We start from the raw sequence: 21,520 nt of genomic DNA on the forward strand, positions 1-21,520 counted from the left end.
AACCTCTCAACCTCTTTTGCCCAGTTCTAGTCACAGGAAGACCAAACGTCATCTTCATATAAAGATATTGCTATTGCTACTACAGTATTCATAGCTTAATATTAGCTAGCAAGCTAGCTGAGGAAATCCAATGAAACACACTGCTAGATAAAAGCAAGGATTATGTGACCTGCGTTTTTTTTTTTTTTGCGATTCTTTTCTTCAAAGGGAAGTACCTGTTATCCTGAATTCACATGCTGCTGAATTAAGTGAAAGGCATGAAATCAACTCACTTGTACTCCTAAAAAGTAGCAGGCAATGTCTCAAATATTTACACGTTTCCTGTCGTATCAGTATGTTGCCACTATTATCTATGTACCAAGAGGCCAACGCGAAAGAGATCAATTGCATAGTTTAGATATCAATGTTGCAATTAAAATAAAGGATAATGGCAGCCATTTTGTGCTGCACACCTGCCATACAGTACAGTATATTACTCAAGGTGGAGGGACATGAAAAAAACTATTCAAGAGTAGATCTTCCTACATAAACAATGGACTGAGATTAGTTTAGAAGCAAATATCTGTAACGGTTAAAGCTATGTGCACATATTTATGACTGAATTCAGTTCACAGTGAAGTATAACACAAAGTGGTCACTGAGCTACCGGAAGAGGAAGACATTTCAATAACAAAATTGAGCAAGTAATTCTTCGGCATCCAATTCAAACATAAAGGCTCTACATTTTCATATTTTGGCCAGCAGGAAGGTGCCACCAAGTGTATGGACTAGTCAAGTGCAAATTAAAGTGGTGCACTTTTGAAAACTGAGACAAGAATGAGTCTATTCCAAATTCCTCAAGATGAGTCTACTCCAAAAACAACATAGTTGTAGATTTGTACTCATTGTAGGAATCAACTTTGCTATACCACTGTAGAGATCGGACAGAAGGGTGGTAATTTTACCATAGCATACTAAAGCACTAACTCAAAAGGCATAACAACATAGGCTTCCTTCTCTAATCCTCTCCCTCGACTGCATTCAGGAGTTGGACATAACTCATCCATCAAGAGACCTCCAAACTTAGACTTAACACCTGACCTGTCTGTGGATCACAGACATGAGTGCATGCATACACACATGCACACATACATAGCCAAAAATCAGAACGAGGCACACAGAGTCCCCACAGAGAGGAACGGCTCCAGGCCTTAGGAGAAAAATACGCAAAGCTGAAACCTACAAAACTAAGCAGACGATGTACTGTCCTGATTCAGTTCAAAATACCCCTCCCTCCTTTCCCCCTCTCATGAGGGAACACCACAGGCTCAAACAGGCAATAATCTACAGCAATGGCAAAAAACATTTTCAACTGTACGCAGTAGAGGGCGGTGAAAACTTTCTAATACGTATTCCATGTATTTCCATACAGATTAACCGGCTAGCGCCTTGTGATTTCCATAGTTTTCAAAGTTAAATCAACCCTGTATCACAGCCCATTGATTATTCACAAATCTATCTTAACTTGGGCAATTAAAAGGAGTAGTCTTGTTAAAAAAAATGCTATTAATTTTTAGCACATAAATCAAGTACTAATGTGCATTATTGAACATTCGGAAGAGCATCCTGTTAGCTGAGAGTCTGATGCTGCTACACTACAGTAAAGGAAGACATCCAAATCCTTAAAAAAAGGTTTATTACTTAAACACACTGAGAATTATGTAGAGAAATTTATTCTGAGTTGTGTGCAGTTTGTGCATGGTGGTGATATGCTCACGTCTGGCCACACTACTGCCAGGCATAGAAAGGGACCTACCCCCCCCCCCCCACTTTGCTCATTGACCCAACCTAAAGATTTCCCACCCAATTTTTGTTTTTCCATTTGCATGGTTCAAAAGACCCATCTAAAATAATCCAAATTCAATGAACATTCCATGTTGTCATAAGAAAAATAAGCACAATATTGTTGACCAAGCAGAAATCATTGCACGCATTGACCAGACCAATCACAGCAGATGATTCTACGCAAAGTTCTAATTCTAGAACTAATTTCAAAAAAATTAATTGGCATTTTTTTTTTTTAAACATTTTGTGTTCCATTTATTTAAATTACTATAAAAATTATGAAACCATTTTTTCTGGTCCATGTTTGCTGGAATACATTTTATGTGAACTTATTTCCTGATCAGCGAATTAATTTTAACATCTTAGATGCAGACTGAAATGACTGCATATTGTATCATATGGTAAATGTTACTATTTTGGGCTAAAGCAAACCTACAATGAAACAGTAAGTGAAAAAATATTTCAAGTAAAATGACTTGAAGAAAGACCAAGGCTTACTTTTCAGTGAAATCATCATCATCATCATGCATCAACCACTCAGAAGACATGCATTTCTACATGATTCTCTCGTGTTTAATTTATCGCAACGCCATCTATGAGAAAACTGACATATTCTATCTGAATTCTGACAGAAAGCTGAAGCTGTTAGTTAGACTGCGTTACATCAGGTGGAGGAGTGATGTAGCATTCAAGGCTTACAAGAGGTGGTGTGGAATACTCAAAAATGGATGTACATACCGGATATAAAACCATATAAAACCTATACACAATTCAAATTATAACCAGTTCCTTAATTACAGTAGTCTTCAACATACTTTGCAGACAAGCACCAAAGCAAACCTAACCCATAATGCCCCCTCTGCCCAACCATACTATTTTATGCTTGACAAAAAAAAAACCAGCCTCCGGCTACTGTCTTGTTATAACTTCATAGTATTCAGAGTTCAATATTTACAAACCACATTCAATAAAAAAAGATAATAAAAATTAAAAATGGATTGCATTTCTTTTTTTCCATGAAAACCATCATTATAAATTTGTTAAAGAAACAAGAAAAGATCATTGCGATGTAGCGAGAACTGTTCAGGCATCGTGCTCAGGCCTATTGCTGCAAATAAAGCACTTTAGTCCTGCTATCTGGAGGAATGGACACTGAGTAAAACCCAGGAAAGGCTGCAGAAGCTTAGGAACAGTATTAATGTACCACCTCTCCTGTGCAAGCTATTAACCTTGGCCTTGCTGCAAAAAAAAAAAGAATACAGTAAATGACTACTCTTGAACCTAGCGAACATTGACTTTGAGATTAACAAAGATAGACATGCAACAGCACCCCATACGTAATCACCGAGAGGAGGGGATTTAAAAAAAAGAACGCAAAGCAGGTTGAACGTGACACTGTCAGAAGGTCAGCCATAAATAACGTGGCTTGGTTCTGGCTTGGCTTTGAAGTGGCTCCATTGTTGCTAGCTTATTGACACAGTGACAGAGGGGGTCTCTTGAGGTGAGCCGGCACACCAAACGTCTGCATGTGAGTGCAGGGTGGAGGAAGAGGAGGACGGGGCTGTTGTGGCCCCTCAGTATCGGTACATGTGGTAGGTGCTGACCCAGGATGAGGGGAAGGCCCACTCAGGGAACCTCTGCAGCATCTCATTCAACTGAGGGGTCTTCTGATCCTCTCCAAAAAAGTAGTGGGACGCGATGGCCACCGAGATCATCCCCTCGGGCCCCGAAGGGTCTGGAGTTTTAGGAGGCTGAGCCACCAAAATACAAACACAAAAACACAAGCAGAGCCAATAACACACACACACACACACACACACACACACACACACGCAGAAGACATGTCATATCACCTATCTTCAAACTCTCAAACCAACATTTCAAATAACTGGCAAAAGACCATTAATAGATCCTGATTAATAACTATATCCAATTCTAGAATATTATTAAACATCATTAATATTTAGGAGCAGGAGCAGATTAAAGCAATCAATTTGAAAAAGTTGTATGGTCCCTATATTACACAGACAGACCAGTAAGAAATTAATCGTCATTCAAAACAAAAGATCATTTTAAAAAGCGTAAATACCTGAATTTCAAACCAGAAATTCCATGCAGGAGATTCAAGGCCATGGGAGTAGAATATGAAGTACTCCCCGCTGAGGTCGAACTTTGGTGTCCCGTCCCCAAAGGACCAGCTGGAGAGGACAGCTCCGGGGTGAGGCATGAGGTAGAGCGACATGTGGCTAGGCCCTGCGGGGAGGTGATCAGGGCACAGGGGGAAACGCGGGCATCAGTGCCACCCTACACCAGCCCTGAGTCTTCAAACAAGGCCCATTATAAAGACACAGTGAACATCAGCAGCAGTGGACTAGCTCTTACATGCTATCCACAACCGCAACGTATTTTTGTCAGCCAAAAACAAAAACACGATCGGTTTTCATTCTGGTCATTGGAGTCCTCCACACTGCCACCACATTACATTTCCCTGCTGCATGACGGCCTGTATTACTGACATTGTTTCATTGCTGGCCGAGTTTTACCCAGCAGAGGGCGTCTATGTCAGCAGGTACATACAGAGCATTAGTACAGCGTTTTTCGTTAGTACAGCCTCATGCCATAGCAGAAGAATTGTAAACTGAATGCTTGCAGGCAGGCAGTTACGCAAACAGACACTGAGCAGACAGGGCTCCTACACAGGGCCTCTTACCTTTCACTTCAAAGGTCAGCTTTGTCGTGCCCCAGTCAGTCTCTTGTTTTGAAAGTAGTTTGAATTCTATAGGTGACTTTGGGGTCACCTCAGGGACAGGAAGGTACCAGTTTTTCCTGGAGAAACACATAGGCCAGATCGTATATTTTATAATACACATCACAATACACAAATCGGACAAAGGTAACAGCCTATGGTATAAAATACACACAAACCTGACTTCATAAAAGGTTTGTAAACTGGTCATGATGCCATGACTACTACAGGGTTCCTATACATTTTCCATTTAAAAATTTCAGACTCTTCCAGACCCACATTTCAAGACTTCTCAGTACAACCAACTCTAACCCCTACAGTAACTGAAAAGAGAACCAAAGTCCATTGACACTGCTTCACTGTCTGCTGTTATCAGAACCTTTCGCAGTAAGGTGGGGGTGGTGGTTGCTATCGGAACAGATCACAGACTGAGGGGTGGTTGACACGCAAATTCATTACAAACTCAGGCCGGACATTATATTGTCCGGTCAGGACCACAAACCGACCTGTATACATACTCTGAAAACTGGACATTACAGTGAAAAACCAGGCATCTGGCAACCCTACTGGTGTGGTAGGCTAACTGTAAGCTGCGTGGCAACAGGTCTTTCTGTAGGCTACACAAACCCATTACATTTGGAAAGAGACATTTCTGCTGAGTTTTTCAAATGTAAATTGCCAGAAAAATATGGCTTCACTGAGGTGTTGTACCAGGGTGAGCTGCAGCGGATATGAAGAAAACAAATCTCAGCTAAACTGGATGGGTAGACAGTACTCTGGGTAAGTGTACCATACCTTAATTTCATTTTTGGGTGAACTGCCCTTTAAATTGCAGGGGAAATTGAGTGCTGAATCCAATGGGAAGTTGAAGGATTCATTATTATTAGTTGGTCATTAACTCAGCACTGTGGCCACTGGTTGGCTGAAAACCACAGCTTTTCTCTGGTCTACCTGCTACCTTTCCCCAGCCCCCACACTTACTTGACCAGGAACTTTACGGGCAGGAACCAGGGGAAACCGCAGAAGGGGAGGTCCTCCTGGCATTTGGTCCGGATCGTCTCGTTGATTTCCGGAACGTGCGGAGTGATGTAGCGCATTCCAGTGTAGTCAAAGCTATTGATCCACAGGCCAGAGTCCCTCCTTTCCACCTCCCCATCCAGGCCATGGAACGTGCGTGTGGTGTGCTAGAGGGGAGATTTCAACTCGACTAAAACTTCAACCCCCACTAATCTCAACCTGGCTTGAGTAACATTACAAGGGTCACTGCAAAGGGCTAAACTAGGTCATTTTTTGCAGCATAAAATCGGTGCACGTGAACTGCTAAAATGAACAGCAGATGTGAATTTCAGAGGCACTTGACAGTGATATTCCTTGACAGACTGCTGTACCTGCAGAAAAACCCGCTTAGGTCGCGGGCTGGCTGGGTCGGCCGTATAGGGGAAGAACAGGCCACAGGAGACCAGTATGAAGGCCACAGCAAAGAGCGTGCCAAGGCCTGTCAAAATCCACTTAGTGCTCTTGGCCAAGTAGATAAAGTGGAGCTGAGAGAGAGGGAGAAAGCAGGTCTCAGCAAAACATCCCTGTGTGCCCGGCATCATCTCTGTATCTTTATGTCCACATTCTGAGAAAGTAAAACCCATTTAAAGTGCTTGGTTGGATATATCAAAGTGGTGACACTGACTTCTCTGCCAGTGCTCAGTATGTCCTACTCAGCAATTTCCTTTGGCTTAATTATTACATACTTTTTCAACTTTTTTCCAGAAATCAGTTTACAACTCTTAAGTAAACGTATAAATGAAATTATAATTCTAAAAGTAATTACTGATATTTCTTTTTCAGAAAAACCCTCTTAGGATACTTTGAGGAGGACACATCAAGGAAAAACCCTTATTTATGATCTGAGACAGAAATGTTCTGAAGGACCATCATGCTGTGAAGAGGAGCGATGTACACACAAAGAAAGAAGAGAGGAAGATGGTGCCCAGGGTGACGAGGGAGGCCAGCACCAGGTCTGGGGGGATCTCAGTGCCACTGCGCCCCAGAATGGGCGTGAAGATCTCAAACACCACCCAGATGAGGAACATGAAGTGGACGTAGGGCAGCGCCAGGCCCAGCAGGTACAGGGCAGAGTATGTCACAGTCGCACCTTGTGAGGAAAACCCAAAAACCAGAGACACTGTCAGGTCAGCTGACTGTGATTAAAACGAGAGTAATGACAGCAATAGCCTAGCTTAAGACCACAACACTCGTTAAAGTGGCCTCGTCAGTTTACTCTGTGGGAGACACGAGCCTGTGAATTTGAAGCACACCAGAGAAAACCTTTTCCTTCAAGTTCAAATGAAAAAATGCAGATTCAAACAGAAAGATACGTCAAGAGAAAAAGAAAACCTACCTTTTTATAAGAAAGAACACGGCAAGGGAACAGAAGAGTAATAGAGATGGAAGAGCGGGGAAGACAGAGAGAAAGAGAGCGCGTGAGCGCCCCCCGGCAGCATGTTAAATCACCTCTCTGCTTGAACGTGGGGGTCAGGAGAAGCTTGGTGGCCAGTGGGAAGGCCACCATCAGCATGGGGACGTAGGCCGAACACAGGCCCAGCTGGGTGAGGTAGACCAGGGCACAGCACCACAGCAGGAGGCTCACGTCAAAGAAGAGATCGCCCAGCTCCAGCCTCCGCACGCTCTGCGTGAGAGAGCACAAGCACACGTTAACACATCTGAGCACAGCTGAGCACACCTGCACACCTCAGCACACCTCAGCACACCTCAGTACACCTCAGCACACCTCAGCACACCTCAGCACACCTCAGCACACCTCAGCACACCTCAGCACACCTGCACACCTCAGCACACCTCAGCACACCTCAGCACACCTCGGTACACCTCAGCACACCTGCACACCTCAGCACACCTCAGCACACCTCAGCACACCTCAGTACACCTCAGCACACTGCGGGCAGTTCATCTGCAAATGTGTGCTGAAAACAAAGCACCCTTATACGCACTGACTGAATCAGTGCGGGAAGAGACTGAGCTGCATTTGCTTATGCAAGTTTAAACTGCGACATTAGTCATATACTATAGCTCCTTCCATCAAATATTATCCAATTGTTCTGCTTCAGAAATACAAATACAGCTCAACCGTAATGTTTATTAATATTTCTCAATCTGTGCATCTGTTTGAATTCTAAAATTATAGGCGATCACACCATTGCAAGGCAAAAAGAAATCCAAAAATGTCTGCAAATTCAAACTATCATGGTGTAAAAAGCAGTTTCATTCACTGCCGCCAGATTTTAAATTTAAATTTTTTATTTTTTTGACATAGGGCGATTGATTTTCAAGTATGCTCAAAAAAACAATGATCTTGTCATTTGTACATGAATTGTCTAGACCACATAGACAATAAACCTAAGTGGGGATTCAGAAGCCAGCCACAGTGCTGAGTTTGCAAAATGAATGAATATGTATAATGGGTACTGTGCTATAAATATCCACAGCAGAGAAGCACAGATGTGCTGGGCCAGAGTGGCCACAACAGCACTTCAATTCAGGCCAGGAAAGAAAAACAAACTTCCACAAAATACATCCCAAAAAATAACTCATTCAAGTGAGAAAGGTTGTTACATATTAATGTTCTAAATGCCAGTCACTCTTTAAATGAATTAATTCATTTAAGTACAGAAAAACACCTCAGGGGCAGAGAAGTTGCGTCCATTTCTTAAATTTTACTAGCTCTGACAAGTTTTATTGACTACTATGAATATCAGAATCCGCTCTTCAGTAAGATAGAAGTGAATGGATACTTGATCTCAGAGTGCTCTACATGAACTCTCAAAGCAGGCTCAGGTGGCTGCCCTTATCAATTAATCTATATTTTTACTGGAACAGGGTTGTTTTGTAAGATTTAACTTGCAGTTATCAGTTCACTCTTTGTGTTTCTGCATATATACCAACAGAAATTTTGTTTAATTTTGTAAGAGGGACATGCCAGAAACTGAGACTTAATATGCTGTAGTGATAAATCATTTCTAATTAACTGTTCTATTTCACTAAAGTCACCAAGAAAAGTGTGTGGTTGCATGGTAACATAACATTTATGCTTTTCATGAATTTCAAAACAACGATTAGTAGTCAATAAATAGCAGAACTTCTCTTGTCCTATTTAGATGTATGAGACATCGGAGATAGCTAAGATAGCGGACATAGCGGAGATATCGGAGATAGTGGAGGTAGCAGAGTTAGCAGAGGGGAAATGGAGACCGCAGAGGGCTGCTCACCCCATAGTAGAGATTCTTAGCCAGTGTGTGGATGAGGACCATCTTGCCGGTGGAAGCCGCACCATAGAGGCAGATGGACATGTAGAAGTGGTTGTACCAGAACATGGACTGGCCCAGGAGGGAGACCAGCACAGCCACAATGAGAACAGACAGCAGGGTGACGATCCAGCTTATGATCACCACTCCAGCGGCACAAGCCAGCTCACGCACATACCGGCCCCCTGTAACGCAGCAGAGGCAGCAATGCTCAATCAAAATAAACAATGTTGTCTTGGGACTCAATACACTGCATTGACTTGAGACTACAAAGCTTCATAAACTAAGAATGACTACTTTCTAACCTAAATCTGAGGTTGATAAAGTGAGCTACATATTGCTTCGGACATTTTTTTTTCTTCTTGATTTGGCTCTACTCTACAATTTTCAATTTTAAATGATTTGTAATCAAACAATTCACATGTGATTAAAGTGCACATTCTCCACTTTTATTTAAGCCCTGAAAAAGTCTTTGTCCCAAACATTATGAAACTCACTGTATCTCTAAATGGGGACCAGAAGCTTCAGAAACATCAATAACACCCATTCCACAAGGGGCATTAAGTTCATTGGACAGGAGGCTGGACTCAAGCTTTGACTAAAGCAAAGCAAACAGGAAACGGATTTTTTTTCCTTTTCATATTCACTTCCCACCAAACATCTCAAGCCAAGGTAACAAGGGGTGTGTGCTGTTATGCCTTCCAGTACAATACCAAAGCTGAATCATGTTGCACTCTTTGTTTACCTACCCCCATTGCTAGGCAGAGTGCATTTCTTTCCCAGGAAGAAAAAGGTTGCCATGGCTGCCATGCAGTTGATGATGGTGCCGACACGAGCTGGGTAGGCCACCACAAAGACACCCAGCAGGTCGAAAAACACCATGTTGCCATGGCGATACTCCGAGGAATCAGCCAGCTTTTCTGACATGACAAGGTGCTTCAGGACAGCCAGGATATTGTCACCTGAAAGGGCCAAAAGGCAAACAAGCTGAAAGGTCAATATGACTGAATTTTGCAAGGCTTTGTTTCTTCTTCATTACAGTCCAATATCACAGGACACTTTTAGCCTTTTACTTTATATGGGAGTAAATATTGCTGCACTTACTATATTTAGATGACTTAAATATTGAAATATGAACAGCTGTTATGTATACAGTAATGGCCTACTACTATATACATTCACACTGACACACACAAACACACACACACACACACATACTGTACACACTGGGGACTATGTATAAAAAAGAGCTGGAATTCCCACACATCACCCGATATGGATATACATATACGCAAAATACCGGACCCATCGGACCAGCTATGTGGCATTTAGGACTGCATTATGCAGTCTCCCTCTTCTCCTCAAAGCAAACTCAAGCACAATGACGTCTGTTGACTAACTGCATAAAGCCTGATTGTTCTGTTTGTTTTATTGTTTCCATTCATTTTGTTCACTTTATGCAAACAAAGCTGTCGCCTGCTCTTTGGGCTTCTTCTCTAAGGCTTAACAGCCAAGAGACTCTTGAATCTCGGATTTCCTTCATTCCTACTGTTAAGCTAAGGCCCAGTAGCAGTGCACGTGGCACAGTAGGAACATTAAACCTAAATACCCTGTTTCCACTGGAAAATTGAGACCAAGCTGACCCAGGTGAGGTTCATGATGGTTTTCTGTGATCTTATGATCATGCTGGCCCATGTTAGCTCAGAGGTTCAGTAAAATGACTTTACTGAAGCAGCTTTAACTGTGCTCACAGATGCATATCTAAGCACTAGTTACGCAAGTCCAGGAAACGCATGATTCATTAACTTTAAATTTTAAGTTTGAAATATTCTTTTCCTGCTTAATTTCCTTATTCAGCTTTCACAATTCAGTGTCACAGAGTGTTAAACATGAGCTATTTTTAATAAGTTTGTTTTTGAGGTGTAGGTATTTGTGTAGTTATACTCTACTCTGTCCCAGGAAATTTTCATATGGGGCAGTGGGCAGATTTGGATACCATATTTCCAGTGAATCTTTATTTGGCTTGGACTTCTTGCACACTTGCCACACAACTAACGATAAATTACAGAAATTCAGAAATTCAAATCTAAGCACAAAGTCTGAATGTTGAAAGAACCCAAAAGGCATCTGCCTGCCTACCGTAACACTACTGCAAGTAGAGTGATTTATGTTTGAATGGAATTTCCTTATAGTGCTTCAGGGCTGAAAATAACTTATTTATTAATATGCGTATCCCTCTTTATCTAGGGCACGCACAATGGACATGTATGGCTTTTATGTAAGCCTGTGGGTGACAGAACCATATAGGTAAAAATGTATTTACACTGAACAGACAGCAATGATGTTAATCATGCTAGCTTAGCTAGCTGGCCAACAACAATATGCTGTAAAATGGCTATGTAAAACGTTACTAAGCACATTATTTTTTCAAATGCTGTTTGACAATTTTACAAAAGGTTTCATATTGAGAATATTAATTTTGTACCACTACAGACATATTTCCAGATATACAATCATCTAAAAATGTTTCATGGTTTTATTCTTATATTTTTGTGTGCTATGCCATAGAGACCTTCAACGATATTAAGACTTCTACTCGTTTAAAACTGCTTCCCATTGCCACATTGGAGTGCATTTTCTGTTGGGCAATTCTGTTCCTGCCTTGTGTCTTCTCAAAAACTGTTCTCAGATTCTATTGCACTGAAGGATGACTAGTCAGTCTAAAAAGCTAGTGAGATAATTGAGGGACTGAGTGATTGTTATTTGAGGTTATGTTCAATTTTGAGAGAGATGCATATGTCTGAATTGTGTGTTTGTTATTGGACAGGTTCTCTCATAAGAGATTGCATGGAGGTGTTATTAGCAGATTATTTGTGAAAGGACAGTCCCTGGATACTGCTGTGATTCTCCACACATTCGGCTACTATCACAGACCCATAAAATCAGACTGCATTTCTCCGGTCACCTTAAAACACCGTGCCACTGCCCAGACACGAACATTTTAGCAAATAAACTGTGGCGGTTCCAGCCCAGCGCTCCAATGACACAGTGACATTACTCTCCTCAGCTCCAGCCAGATAAGCGTAACTTTCACTTAACCCCTGACTGCAATCCCACTCATAAACATTTGGGTATAGTCAGAAACCTTAAGTGACCTTTCTTTGTTGTTGTGTTTTAGGCTTTGCAAAAATATATTACGCCTAGGGCCCAGAGAAACTATTAAAGGTGTGACCACCTCGACTGTCAACCTGAATTTCAGCAGTTGTGCTCCAGATGACTGTAGACGATCGAGGTTAGACAGCGTTTGACAATCCGCACAGACACTGGACTAATTATACAATCATTATAATTCATATAATAAACTTTATATGAATATGCAACAGACTATACAATACTGAAAGGCACAAAACATGGGCGGGGGGGGGGGGGGGGGGTGTCCAAAAGAAAAAGAGAGCAGTAAGGTTTAAATTATTTAATAGAGGCATTGGTCAGTGCAAATATACTCATTGAAAAAGTGAATAACCTAAAATTACTTGAATCATTTAAGAAGCATGTGAAGAATGTTCCAAAACATTTCCCATGCATGAAATAAGGCATACAGAACCCTGGAGACTCATTCTACTAATTCTGCTAAAAAAGGTTGCTAATTGTAAATCAGTATTGCCCACCTTCACAAATAACAAAAAACTTTTACATGTCCTTGATAGACATTTTAACTGCTGCATTGTCTAATACACTACGCTGTGCAGTCCAGTGTGTATTAAGGCCCTGTCATTTGTTCAATGCACCCAATTAATTTCTGAAGGCTAAGCAATTGCATATAAAGTTACGCTCCCATTCATTCATTAAGCAGTAGCTGAAAGAGTAGCTGACATGTTTGCCTCCATTAACAGGCTAATTGTTTGATTTGTGGTTTGAAATAGAGGCTCTATCAACCCTTTGGGGGAGGATGATTGAAACGTAAGAGAGATAACACCCCACTGATTTCCCCGGATATCAGCATTGCGTTACAGACAGCAGCACACCACAACATTCTGCCAGACTCAACTCACCAGCTCGCTGAATCGAATCGGTGAGGATTCTATCCGGCGTATCGTACTTTGTGTGGTAAATGAATCCATTTTCAATGAAGGCCAAATCGATACCTGCACAGAAAGATCACACCAGGGTCAGGCCGAGGGAAAGGGAGAGGATGGAACAGCAGAGGACAGAGAGAGAGACAGAGACAGAGATGGAAGGATGCTGAAAATATCAGAGCACGTGATTTGTAGTGAGTGAGTTGTGTGGGCAAGATGAGCTCCTTTTCTCAATTTTATTGCAGCTATCTCCTTCAATTATAGCTTTTATTCAAGAACTCAGCTCAAATAATACTTTATAATGTATGCAATGAAGTCAACAGACTAGTCTAGTTCTAGTGTATATAAACTTGGAGAGGAAACTTAAATTTAAAAAAAATACCACAATATCACAAATCATTAGACACCCAGACAATGATCACGGCTTGGGTGACCACAGTAAATACAGGCATGAGGCAATACCAAACACTACTTCACACAAAATTTTGAAGCGATTTCAAGAACACATTATTAAAAATATTATACAAAATACTACCTATGAAAAAATTAAGTGTATAATATATACACATGCAGAGAAACAGTAACTACCAGAGAAAGCATTATTGGATGTTCCATAAAACAATTAGAAAAATAGAATAGTACAAAATAGAAATGCGACGACCTGGGATATTCCCAAAGTCCCTGTAGATTCTGAAATCTGTGTCTGATGGTATCACTCCACTCTGGAAGACCTCCTGGCCAACCACAGAGGCGAAGGGGTGTTTGGCTGCATGCACATAGGCCTGAACTAACCAGGGGTTTTCAGGTCCTGAGAAGATGGAAGAAGGAAAGAAAGGTTAAAATGCCCATTCCTTGTACACAACCTTTTTTAGCACTTAACTGTTGCTGAAACTTTTTCAGAAAACATGGAGAAATGTTTTGAAATGCATATGATTGTTCGGGCGTTGCTGGATAGCTCATTCGGTTAAGGCACCACACTGTGGTGCATGGATGAGCCCCACAATTTCAGATCCAATCCAGACCACGCCAGTCTTCACTGTGGCCAGTAGCTCTACAGGGCAACATGCAATTCCCGACTGCATCGCCCAGTATATGTGAAGGTTCAGTCAGTTAGTCTTCCTCCAACTCTGTTCTATGCAAGCTTAACTGTTGTGCAATGTAAAAAGAGGCAGCTGGCAACAGCACACGTTTGGGAAGAGAACCCATGGATGCTTACACTTTCCCAAATTGGCAGAGTAAATAAAAGCCCAAGCAACACAGGCCTGCACTTGTGTAACTGTTTCACCCACTTCAGTTGCTGCAGCAACATTATGCAACTCCTCCAAGTTTCCCGTGGAAACTATGCAGAGTAGCTGACAAGACCGAACAAACTCCAGCCTATCACCACAGCGCATACCTGTCTGGAACACCACCTCTTTGCCCCCAACGCCTGCGGCCTCCAGGTTGATGAAGGCTCGGACTTGTGATGCCCAAGGGTGCTGCGTGATGAACCCGTGACTCGCCTGGCCGGAACAACCGGAACAGAAAGGCACAGACACAGCAGCCCAACAGTCAGTGTCCATGCACAACGCTTCCCACATACGTGTTCCAACTGGAAGGTGTGGGAATAAATTCTAATCGCGTGCAAAGTATTTACTGGATTCAGAAAGCTGACCTCTGCTTATTCAATTCGTTTTCTGAAGTTGTTCTGGGACAGAGCTGTAATTTTTAAAGACTTTTCTCTGATACTTAAAAATGTACTCCTCGGATAACTCCTCAAATGAAAAAAATATTTATTTATACTATACTATACTATACTATACATTCATTTATTAGAGGAAATCTCACTGAATTTCAAAGTAAATAAGTACTGATGCGTATGAGCTTAGCTTTTAGTTTAGTTTAGTGGTGACTATTCGTATATGTAATTGCTTCTGTGCCTGCATCCTACTTGTAATTTAACACCCATACCCATATCATAATCAGGAGAAAGTGTTTACAACAAAATGCATTCCAGACCTAGCCTACTTAGGGACACAGAGAATAAACCTATTGTTACGAATGCACTCGCTGTAAAGCAAGAATTTTAAACACTTAAGAGCATAAATACCTACCAGATCTGAACTGATGTTTTGAATATTCAAATGTGTACATTGTGGTCATGTTAACCACAGGTATGTTTGGGCTAAGATTTTCCGTGCCCATCTGGGGCCACTCACCTGTAGGACGTTCTCCTCCGCGCCGTTAAAGAGGAAGAGGACGCCATGACGCAGGGGCGTGGACAGGTTGGCGAGGGAGTGCAGCACCTCCAGCATGACGGCGCAGCTGACCGCATCGTCGCTCGCACCTGTGCACAGGAGACAGGGGATCACAGCGTCAACAGTCAGAACCTTCTCAGGTTTCTCACCTGTGCTCATACAGCAGCCAATCACAGCGTCAGCGCGGCCAGCACCTTCTCAGGTGCCTCACCAGGATTCCTACAGCAGCCAAGAGCATCTCCAGACCAAAAGCACAGTAATGGTTTCCATTAAACCTGATGCTCTATTACCTCATAAAATGTATTGTTTCTTCGGATTTGATGGATGCCCCTATTTTATTGAGGCGGATATGCAGCTATAAAAATTCCGGCTACACGTTGCAAAAGGACAAGAATTATCCATAGCTTGACAAAAATTTCACTATATATTAGTTCCTAGAGCTCTCTTCCCCAGTGGGTTGTGAATTTAAAGGATGGTATATTGAGTTTCAGACTTAGGAGATTACAATTCCAGGAGAGAGATAAATAATTTTTCAATTTCCGCAACCTTTTTCAAAAGGAGAAATGGGATCTCTAAAAATAACAGAACTGGAACTTAAAAATGTTTTAATCGTACAAGTGCAGTATCCCATCACTATGCTTCTTAAGGAGTTCATAAAAATAATAACTATGTCCTAATAAAAAAATATTAGCATGCTTAGTACAACAGAAAAGTTACAACAGTTAACCCAAGAACAAGGTCACAGGATACTTCTAAACATGGTGCAGGTACAGTAGTTAGCATTGTACATATGTCTCCAAACATGCTTTAGTTTCTTTCAGAGTTAAGTACAAAATAAGCAGATATATTGCACACTCTTTGGTTTCAACTAGTATTGCTGTTTGTCTCAGAAGGTTTGAAGATAAAATACAGCACACAAAACACCACAATAAAATAATATCATCTAAAATGTAGCTTCTCTTTTTGTTGTTTTTACAACACCCCCCCCCCCCCCCACCAATTTAACTGGATGAATAAAAGCTCCTTGTATGGATACAGAGCGCTAAACTAAAGTTACCCGTCCAGCAGGTTTCTTTTCTCTGTTCGCTGCAGGGCAGGAGTTTCTGACATCCTACTCCTCATAAACATGCCGACAACTAATAATTGAATAACCTATTTACAGCTGTCACTGCCATTGTTTTCAGACAACAGGTTACTTTCTGGTACATGAAAGATAAAATCAACTTTATTTTAACAGCACTAATTTAACATGCTTCAGGACAACAACAAAAAAGCATGTTTGCTTGAGTAAGCACTGAGTATGAGGAATCCTTCCTTATTAGAGATAAGCTCAAGCCAGATAAGTGCAAAAACAGGGTAGATGAATGAGCGGGGGGTGGGGCGAACATGCAAAGGGCGAGCAAGGCAACTCCCGCCACACTGCAGTGCATTGTGGGCTGGGAGCCAGTCGTAAAGGGGGCTTGCTCGGGCAGAGCCAGGCTGGAAAGCTGAGCCACAGCCATTATTGTGAACAGATCACTCTTTGTGTTCCCATGAATCAGCTGCAACCACAGAGCTTACAGCCAACAGGTTAACGTTGTTTCTGCAGACTGAACTGCAGGGACTTCTCCCAGCAAAATTCCATTAGAAGGGACATAGGCTATATTGTGTTACAGTACCACTTAAACAATGTGAGTATTTCAAATACCTTACCCACCGAGACTCCAGTATAGGTGGTTCCTGTTATAAGGATTTTGTTTCTTTTCCTGTTTCTGAATTTGATACGTAAAATGTGTACTGTTTACTTACTACTTGAAATGACTTATTTCCTCATTTAAGCACCCACTTAAAAACCTATCCTAGCAAATGATTTAGGGGAGGCTGCTATGTGTGTCTGTTTCCTGGTGTGTCTGCTTGGAGAACACTTACACATTAATTTAATATTTTCTTTGCTTAATAAAAATACAGTTCTTACCCTACAGGTTGCATTGAACAGTACTGGAGTTAGCTCGATTCAGACTGCTCAAATCATGTAGTCATCTATTGTGCAGAAAAATAGCAAAAGAAAACCTGTAAATTTGAAAACCTACTTTGAGCCTTCTTGGCTTTATGTTATCTTACAATAAATATGGTTTGGACATTTGTGTGATGGTTCAAACACACACATAACTGTTCAAATGTGATACTAGACAACAAATGGATAAAGAAATAAATAAATAAATAAATAAATAAATAAATAAATATGGCAAGGCCTCCGTGACCTTGCCCTCACAAACAACCTCTTCGGCCTTGAAAATAAACAGGGCCTTGTTTTCATTGGCATGGCTCACCGCACAGAAAAACAAGCAAATACAGTACAAATTCCGCCAATGAATCATTTTGAGAACACAAGCAGACGTTCAAGGCCTACCTGGGCTGTTAGCCACGGTGTCAAAGTGACAGTTAGCCAGCATGAGATGTTTGGCCCCAGCCTTGGGCTCCAGCTTGACAGCAATGTTGGTGACCTTGTCATAGTAGCTGGTGAAGCCGCCCAGGAAGTCAATGCTGAAGGAGCCAGTTGGCCGCTGCACATCCACAGAGATGGAGTGCGGGCCGGTGGCAGCCTCCGCTCTGATGTGCTCGATCTGTTCCAGCAGGTAGTTCACTGTCAGCACCTCATTCTCCACACTTCCCACAGGCCTGGGACCAACACTGGTGATCTTCTCTAGATGCTTTCTGCAACAACAACAAAAAATGACATAATCCTCAACTTGGGAGCATGGCAAATGAATTAATTAAATAAATTAGTGCAAGGAGGTGAATTATGACATGTAGGAAAACAGAATATGCCCCCTCATTTTATGGCATTTCCTCAGTCCCTGCTTTGCTCCTTACTACACTTTTCATTGTTTTAAAGGAGAGCATGCAGGCCCAGTCTCCTTTAATCTATTTTTTGTTTTATTCAGAAATGTAGTAAGCTGAGAGGGTAACAGATTGATGACCACAGGATCGAGCCCCCAGTCACACGGGAGGGATATGGTTCAAGGGTCAGCCGCCCTACTGACTGCGCCACACCCCTCGTCCACCCCCTGCATTTTTTTCCTTACCCCTGTGACAATATAATTATCACCACATTATCACCACAAAAGCACTGTTTCCATGACTGAAGATTTGTTAGCCTATGCCTAAGTGTCAACAATGAACGTGCCGAAAAAACACCAATAAGACTTCAGTTCTCCGCTTGAGAGGAGCTTCCGAGTACAGCTATTCCAATAGGATCATTCCATATTAGTGAAAATAGGTTATGCGACACCGCGCTAGAAAACTGACACTCAACACCAACACTGTGGCTGGGTGACATTGAGAACGACCTTACCTCCACGTCCACCATCAAAGAAGAAGCCTCAGTGAACTCCCACAGTGGGTGTGGTTAGGTATCTTTATTTCCACAAATGTTTTTTTCTTATCTCCGCGGGACAGGTTTCAAATATGACTTCATTTCTGCATTATTAAAGAACCTGGTTCTATTGTTTCCACCTACGATGTGCCTCATGTGTCCATTAAAGGCTAACTTCCTGCATTCTGGGCTGAACTACATTTCCTTAAGAAATGATTCACTTCAAACGCTTGCATATTTTTATTTTCTTTACATACCCTGTTACATAGCACTGGATTTTGCACAGATAAAATTGTCAAAGCATTCACCAGGAATAGAAAAAAATAAAATAAAAAATTGTGCACTAATCAAGTATTTCAAGTATTTCAAATCGACCGACAACTTTAATCTGATGCTCTGAACCCAAGCGGGTGATTTGCATGGTTATAAGTAGATTTGTTTCAAGCTGCGTTGAATACTATAGGTTTATGGTAGGTTTTGGCACTCTTTGAGTTTAAAGGACAACAACATGGACTAGCTATATAATTCTGAATTATGGGATCTCACAATTTTTCGTTAATTTAAAGCAACCATGCATTATATCAGACAGTGGCAATTCAATAATAACTCAATTCAATAATTCAATAATCAAAATTCTCAACGAAGCTAACTGTTTTTTTTTTTTAAATAAACTACAACAGTTAAGTTAACGTTTATATGATACTCAAGCATTCAATTAATGTTTTTCATAGCGAACTGCAGCAAACGTTAGACAAAACAGTTGGCTAACTAGATAGCTGCTTCCACTGCAACTCAGATTTCATGAAGACACACATGAAGCAAAGTTTAAGCACTTCCCGTTCTCAACTGAAAGAGCTTAGATCTAGCCAGCTGCGTTACTTTCATTCAACGAGTATGCACTCCGCCTAGTTAAAGGCAGTCCGTTAACTGTTAGCTAGTTACGCAAGAAATTTAATTGATTTTTCATTATAAAATATCCGATATTTCACATTGTGAAACATTATACCAAGCAAGTTATGCTGCTGTCAAACGAAACGAGTCACCTGTCAGTTCCCCTTCACCAACTGATAACGGTAGTTATTAGTCTAGCTATGATAGCTAGCTACCGATGCACCTGAGAGTGACATCTGCTTGCTACAGCTAGCTGTAAAGCAAAATCCCAGCAAACTCTATAACAAATATATCCGTTGCTAACGTTAATCAGAAGTTTGTTTCACTTCTTTCTCACTATGGTAGCTCGCTAGAAATTACCATCTAATATGTTTCCAAATAACAACCCACTGCTTACCTTGCCCTTATCGCATTGAACTCGCCGGTGGATTTCCCTATCACTAGCTGCTGCAGGGACAGATGAACCAGTACCCACAGCAAAAGAAGGAATACAGCAACAAAACATGCTCCGATTCCTTCGTTCAGCAAGTACAAACTGACTTCAGGCTTCTTTTTCGTTTCACCACAACCGTTGGTTCCACACTGTTCCAGGGCATCCTTATCTCGCTTAAAAACATTATTTTGAGTACCGTAGGGTTTTATTCTCCTTATTGTAGTGTCACTCTCCATTTTTACTGCTGGTACACCAGCGGGCGTTGATTGGACAGATTCCGAACGGATAATACGGAGGGACAAATTTCATTGAGGAAGTGTTTTTAACAGGAAAAACCAGCAAAACGTTACGTAAAGTCTCGCGAAGATGCTGATGGGATGTGAAGTCCAACGGAAGAAAACGTGCACAGCGGTCTAGAACCAGTCGGCCGACTGCAGAGCGTTCAGAATGTATTAGCCTTGGTCCAAGATGACACATTTTATTACACACAATGATATGTGTAATATTATTATGCTTTGTGAAAATTTGTGAAAATTCCCTTATTTCTGTGATTTTTTTTCATATTCTATCAAAATATTTTCCTGTCGGATGCAATTTGATTGAGACTACTACCAACGAGATGTAAATCCGATACACAACTTCACTATGTACTACTTCGTAAACTTCGTGACTGTAGTTCTATTTGAAAAGAAGGTGACAGTGGCTTGTCAGCCAATGAGTTTGCTATGTGTCTCATGTACTACCTGAGTGAACATTCGCAATATGTTGGGCAGATCTTATGGAGCAATGGCTGTAGTTACTCATTCAATGTGCCTAAGCAAATGGAAAAAAGGTGACCCAAAAGCACCTTGAGAGAGGTCAGAGAAAAGAGAATCCATTCATGTCCCCACAGAATATTTCACACGGATGAGAATTGTCAGCATACTATGAGGAACTGAGTTTGAAAAGTTACATTATATACAGCAGTGCAACCACAACCATATTTGTTAATACTTTAAATTGCATATCTTTGAGATGTTGAGGAAATAGTCCATGAGCATGTATTTCGGTAAAGGAACTTAATGTCTATGTGAGCATCAATATGAGTTTAGGTCTACTTTCAGCTTTCAATATACTGAATGATGCATCAGGTAATTTATTATTTATATGACAGTCAATTGTATATTGTATACAAACTATTGTACATGCATGCAGTATATTAATTTTGTCCTCTACTTCACTGCATGCAGATGCATTTTTCTGTAATTCCCAAAATGTCAGCTAATTCCAATAGTACTGTACCCCCTGCAGACAATTCCACGGTATTACAATGCCAGCCAGATTTACCTAACAGTAGTTAATAAACCCCACATTGCAAATCATGGATTATTAAATGCATGAATTAAGTGTTATAGGAATTATCCAAGGAATATTCAGTAACCATTCCCAAAATAAACAAATTCCATCCAGGATTAATGTAATATTACATCTGGTAAACGATGAGAGGTTGTTTCTAATCAGCATTTTTCTGTGGGGTAGTACGCATTTGCCAGCAAAGATAAATTTGCAAATATCAAGTATTGCTAGGACTGAAGTGGGCAATTACAGAAATAGCGTTGTAAAACAATTACTGAACTTGTTTTCAAACAAGGAGTTGCTTATTTTT

At 41.2% G+C, this 21,520-nt stretch overlaps 1 protein-coding gene across 1 annotated transcript; it reads right to left on the bottom strand.

Annotated features, from left to right (window-relative positions):
* Positions 1-1,789: 1,789 nt before the first annotated feature.
* LOC118213203 (endoplasmic reticulum metallopeptidase 1) lies at positions 1,790-20,190 on the bottom strand. Its single transcript, XM_035391996.1, has 15 exons — positions 19,840-20,190; positions 17,586-17,890; positions 15,158-15,285; positions 14,356-14,461; positions 13,621-13,767; positions 12,936-13,028; positions 9,633-9,845; positions 8,848-9,068; positions 7,076-7,250; positions 6,526-6,716; positions 5,959-6,111; positions 5,552-5,754; positions 4,535-4,650; positions 3,914-4,077; positions 1,790-3,575 (listed from the first exon to the last, which is right to left on the bottom strand). The coding sequence occupies exons 1-15, from the start codon at positions 20,109-20,111 to the stop codon at positions 3,399-3,401; spliced, it is 2,664 nt and encodes an 887-aa protein (XP_035247887.1). The 5' UTR covers positions 20,112-20,190; the 3' UTR covers positions 1,790-3,398.
* Positions 20,191-21,520: the final 1,330 nt, after the last annotated feature.

The sequence above is a fragment of the Anguilla anguilla genome, chromosome 14 (assembly GCF_013347855.1).
Source record: "Anguilla anguilla isolate fAngAng1 chromosome 14, fAngAng1.pri, whole genome shotgun sequence".
Lineage (NCBI taxonomy): Eukaryota > Metazoa > Chordata > Actinopteri > Anguilliformes > Anguillidae > Anguilla > Anguilla anguilla.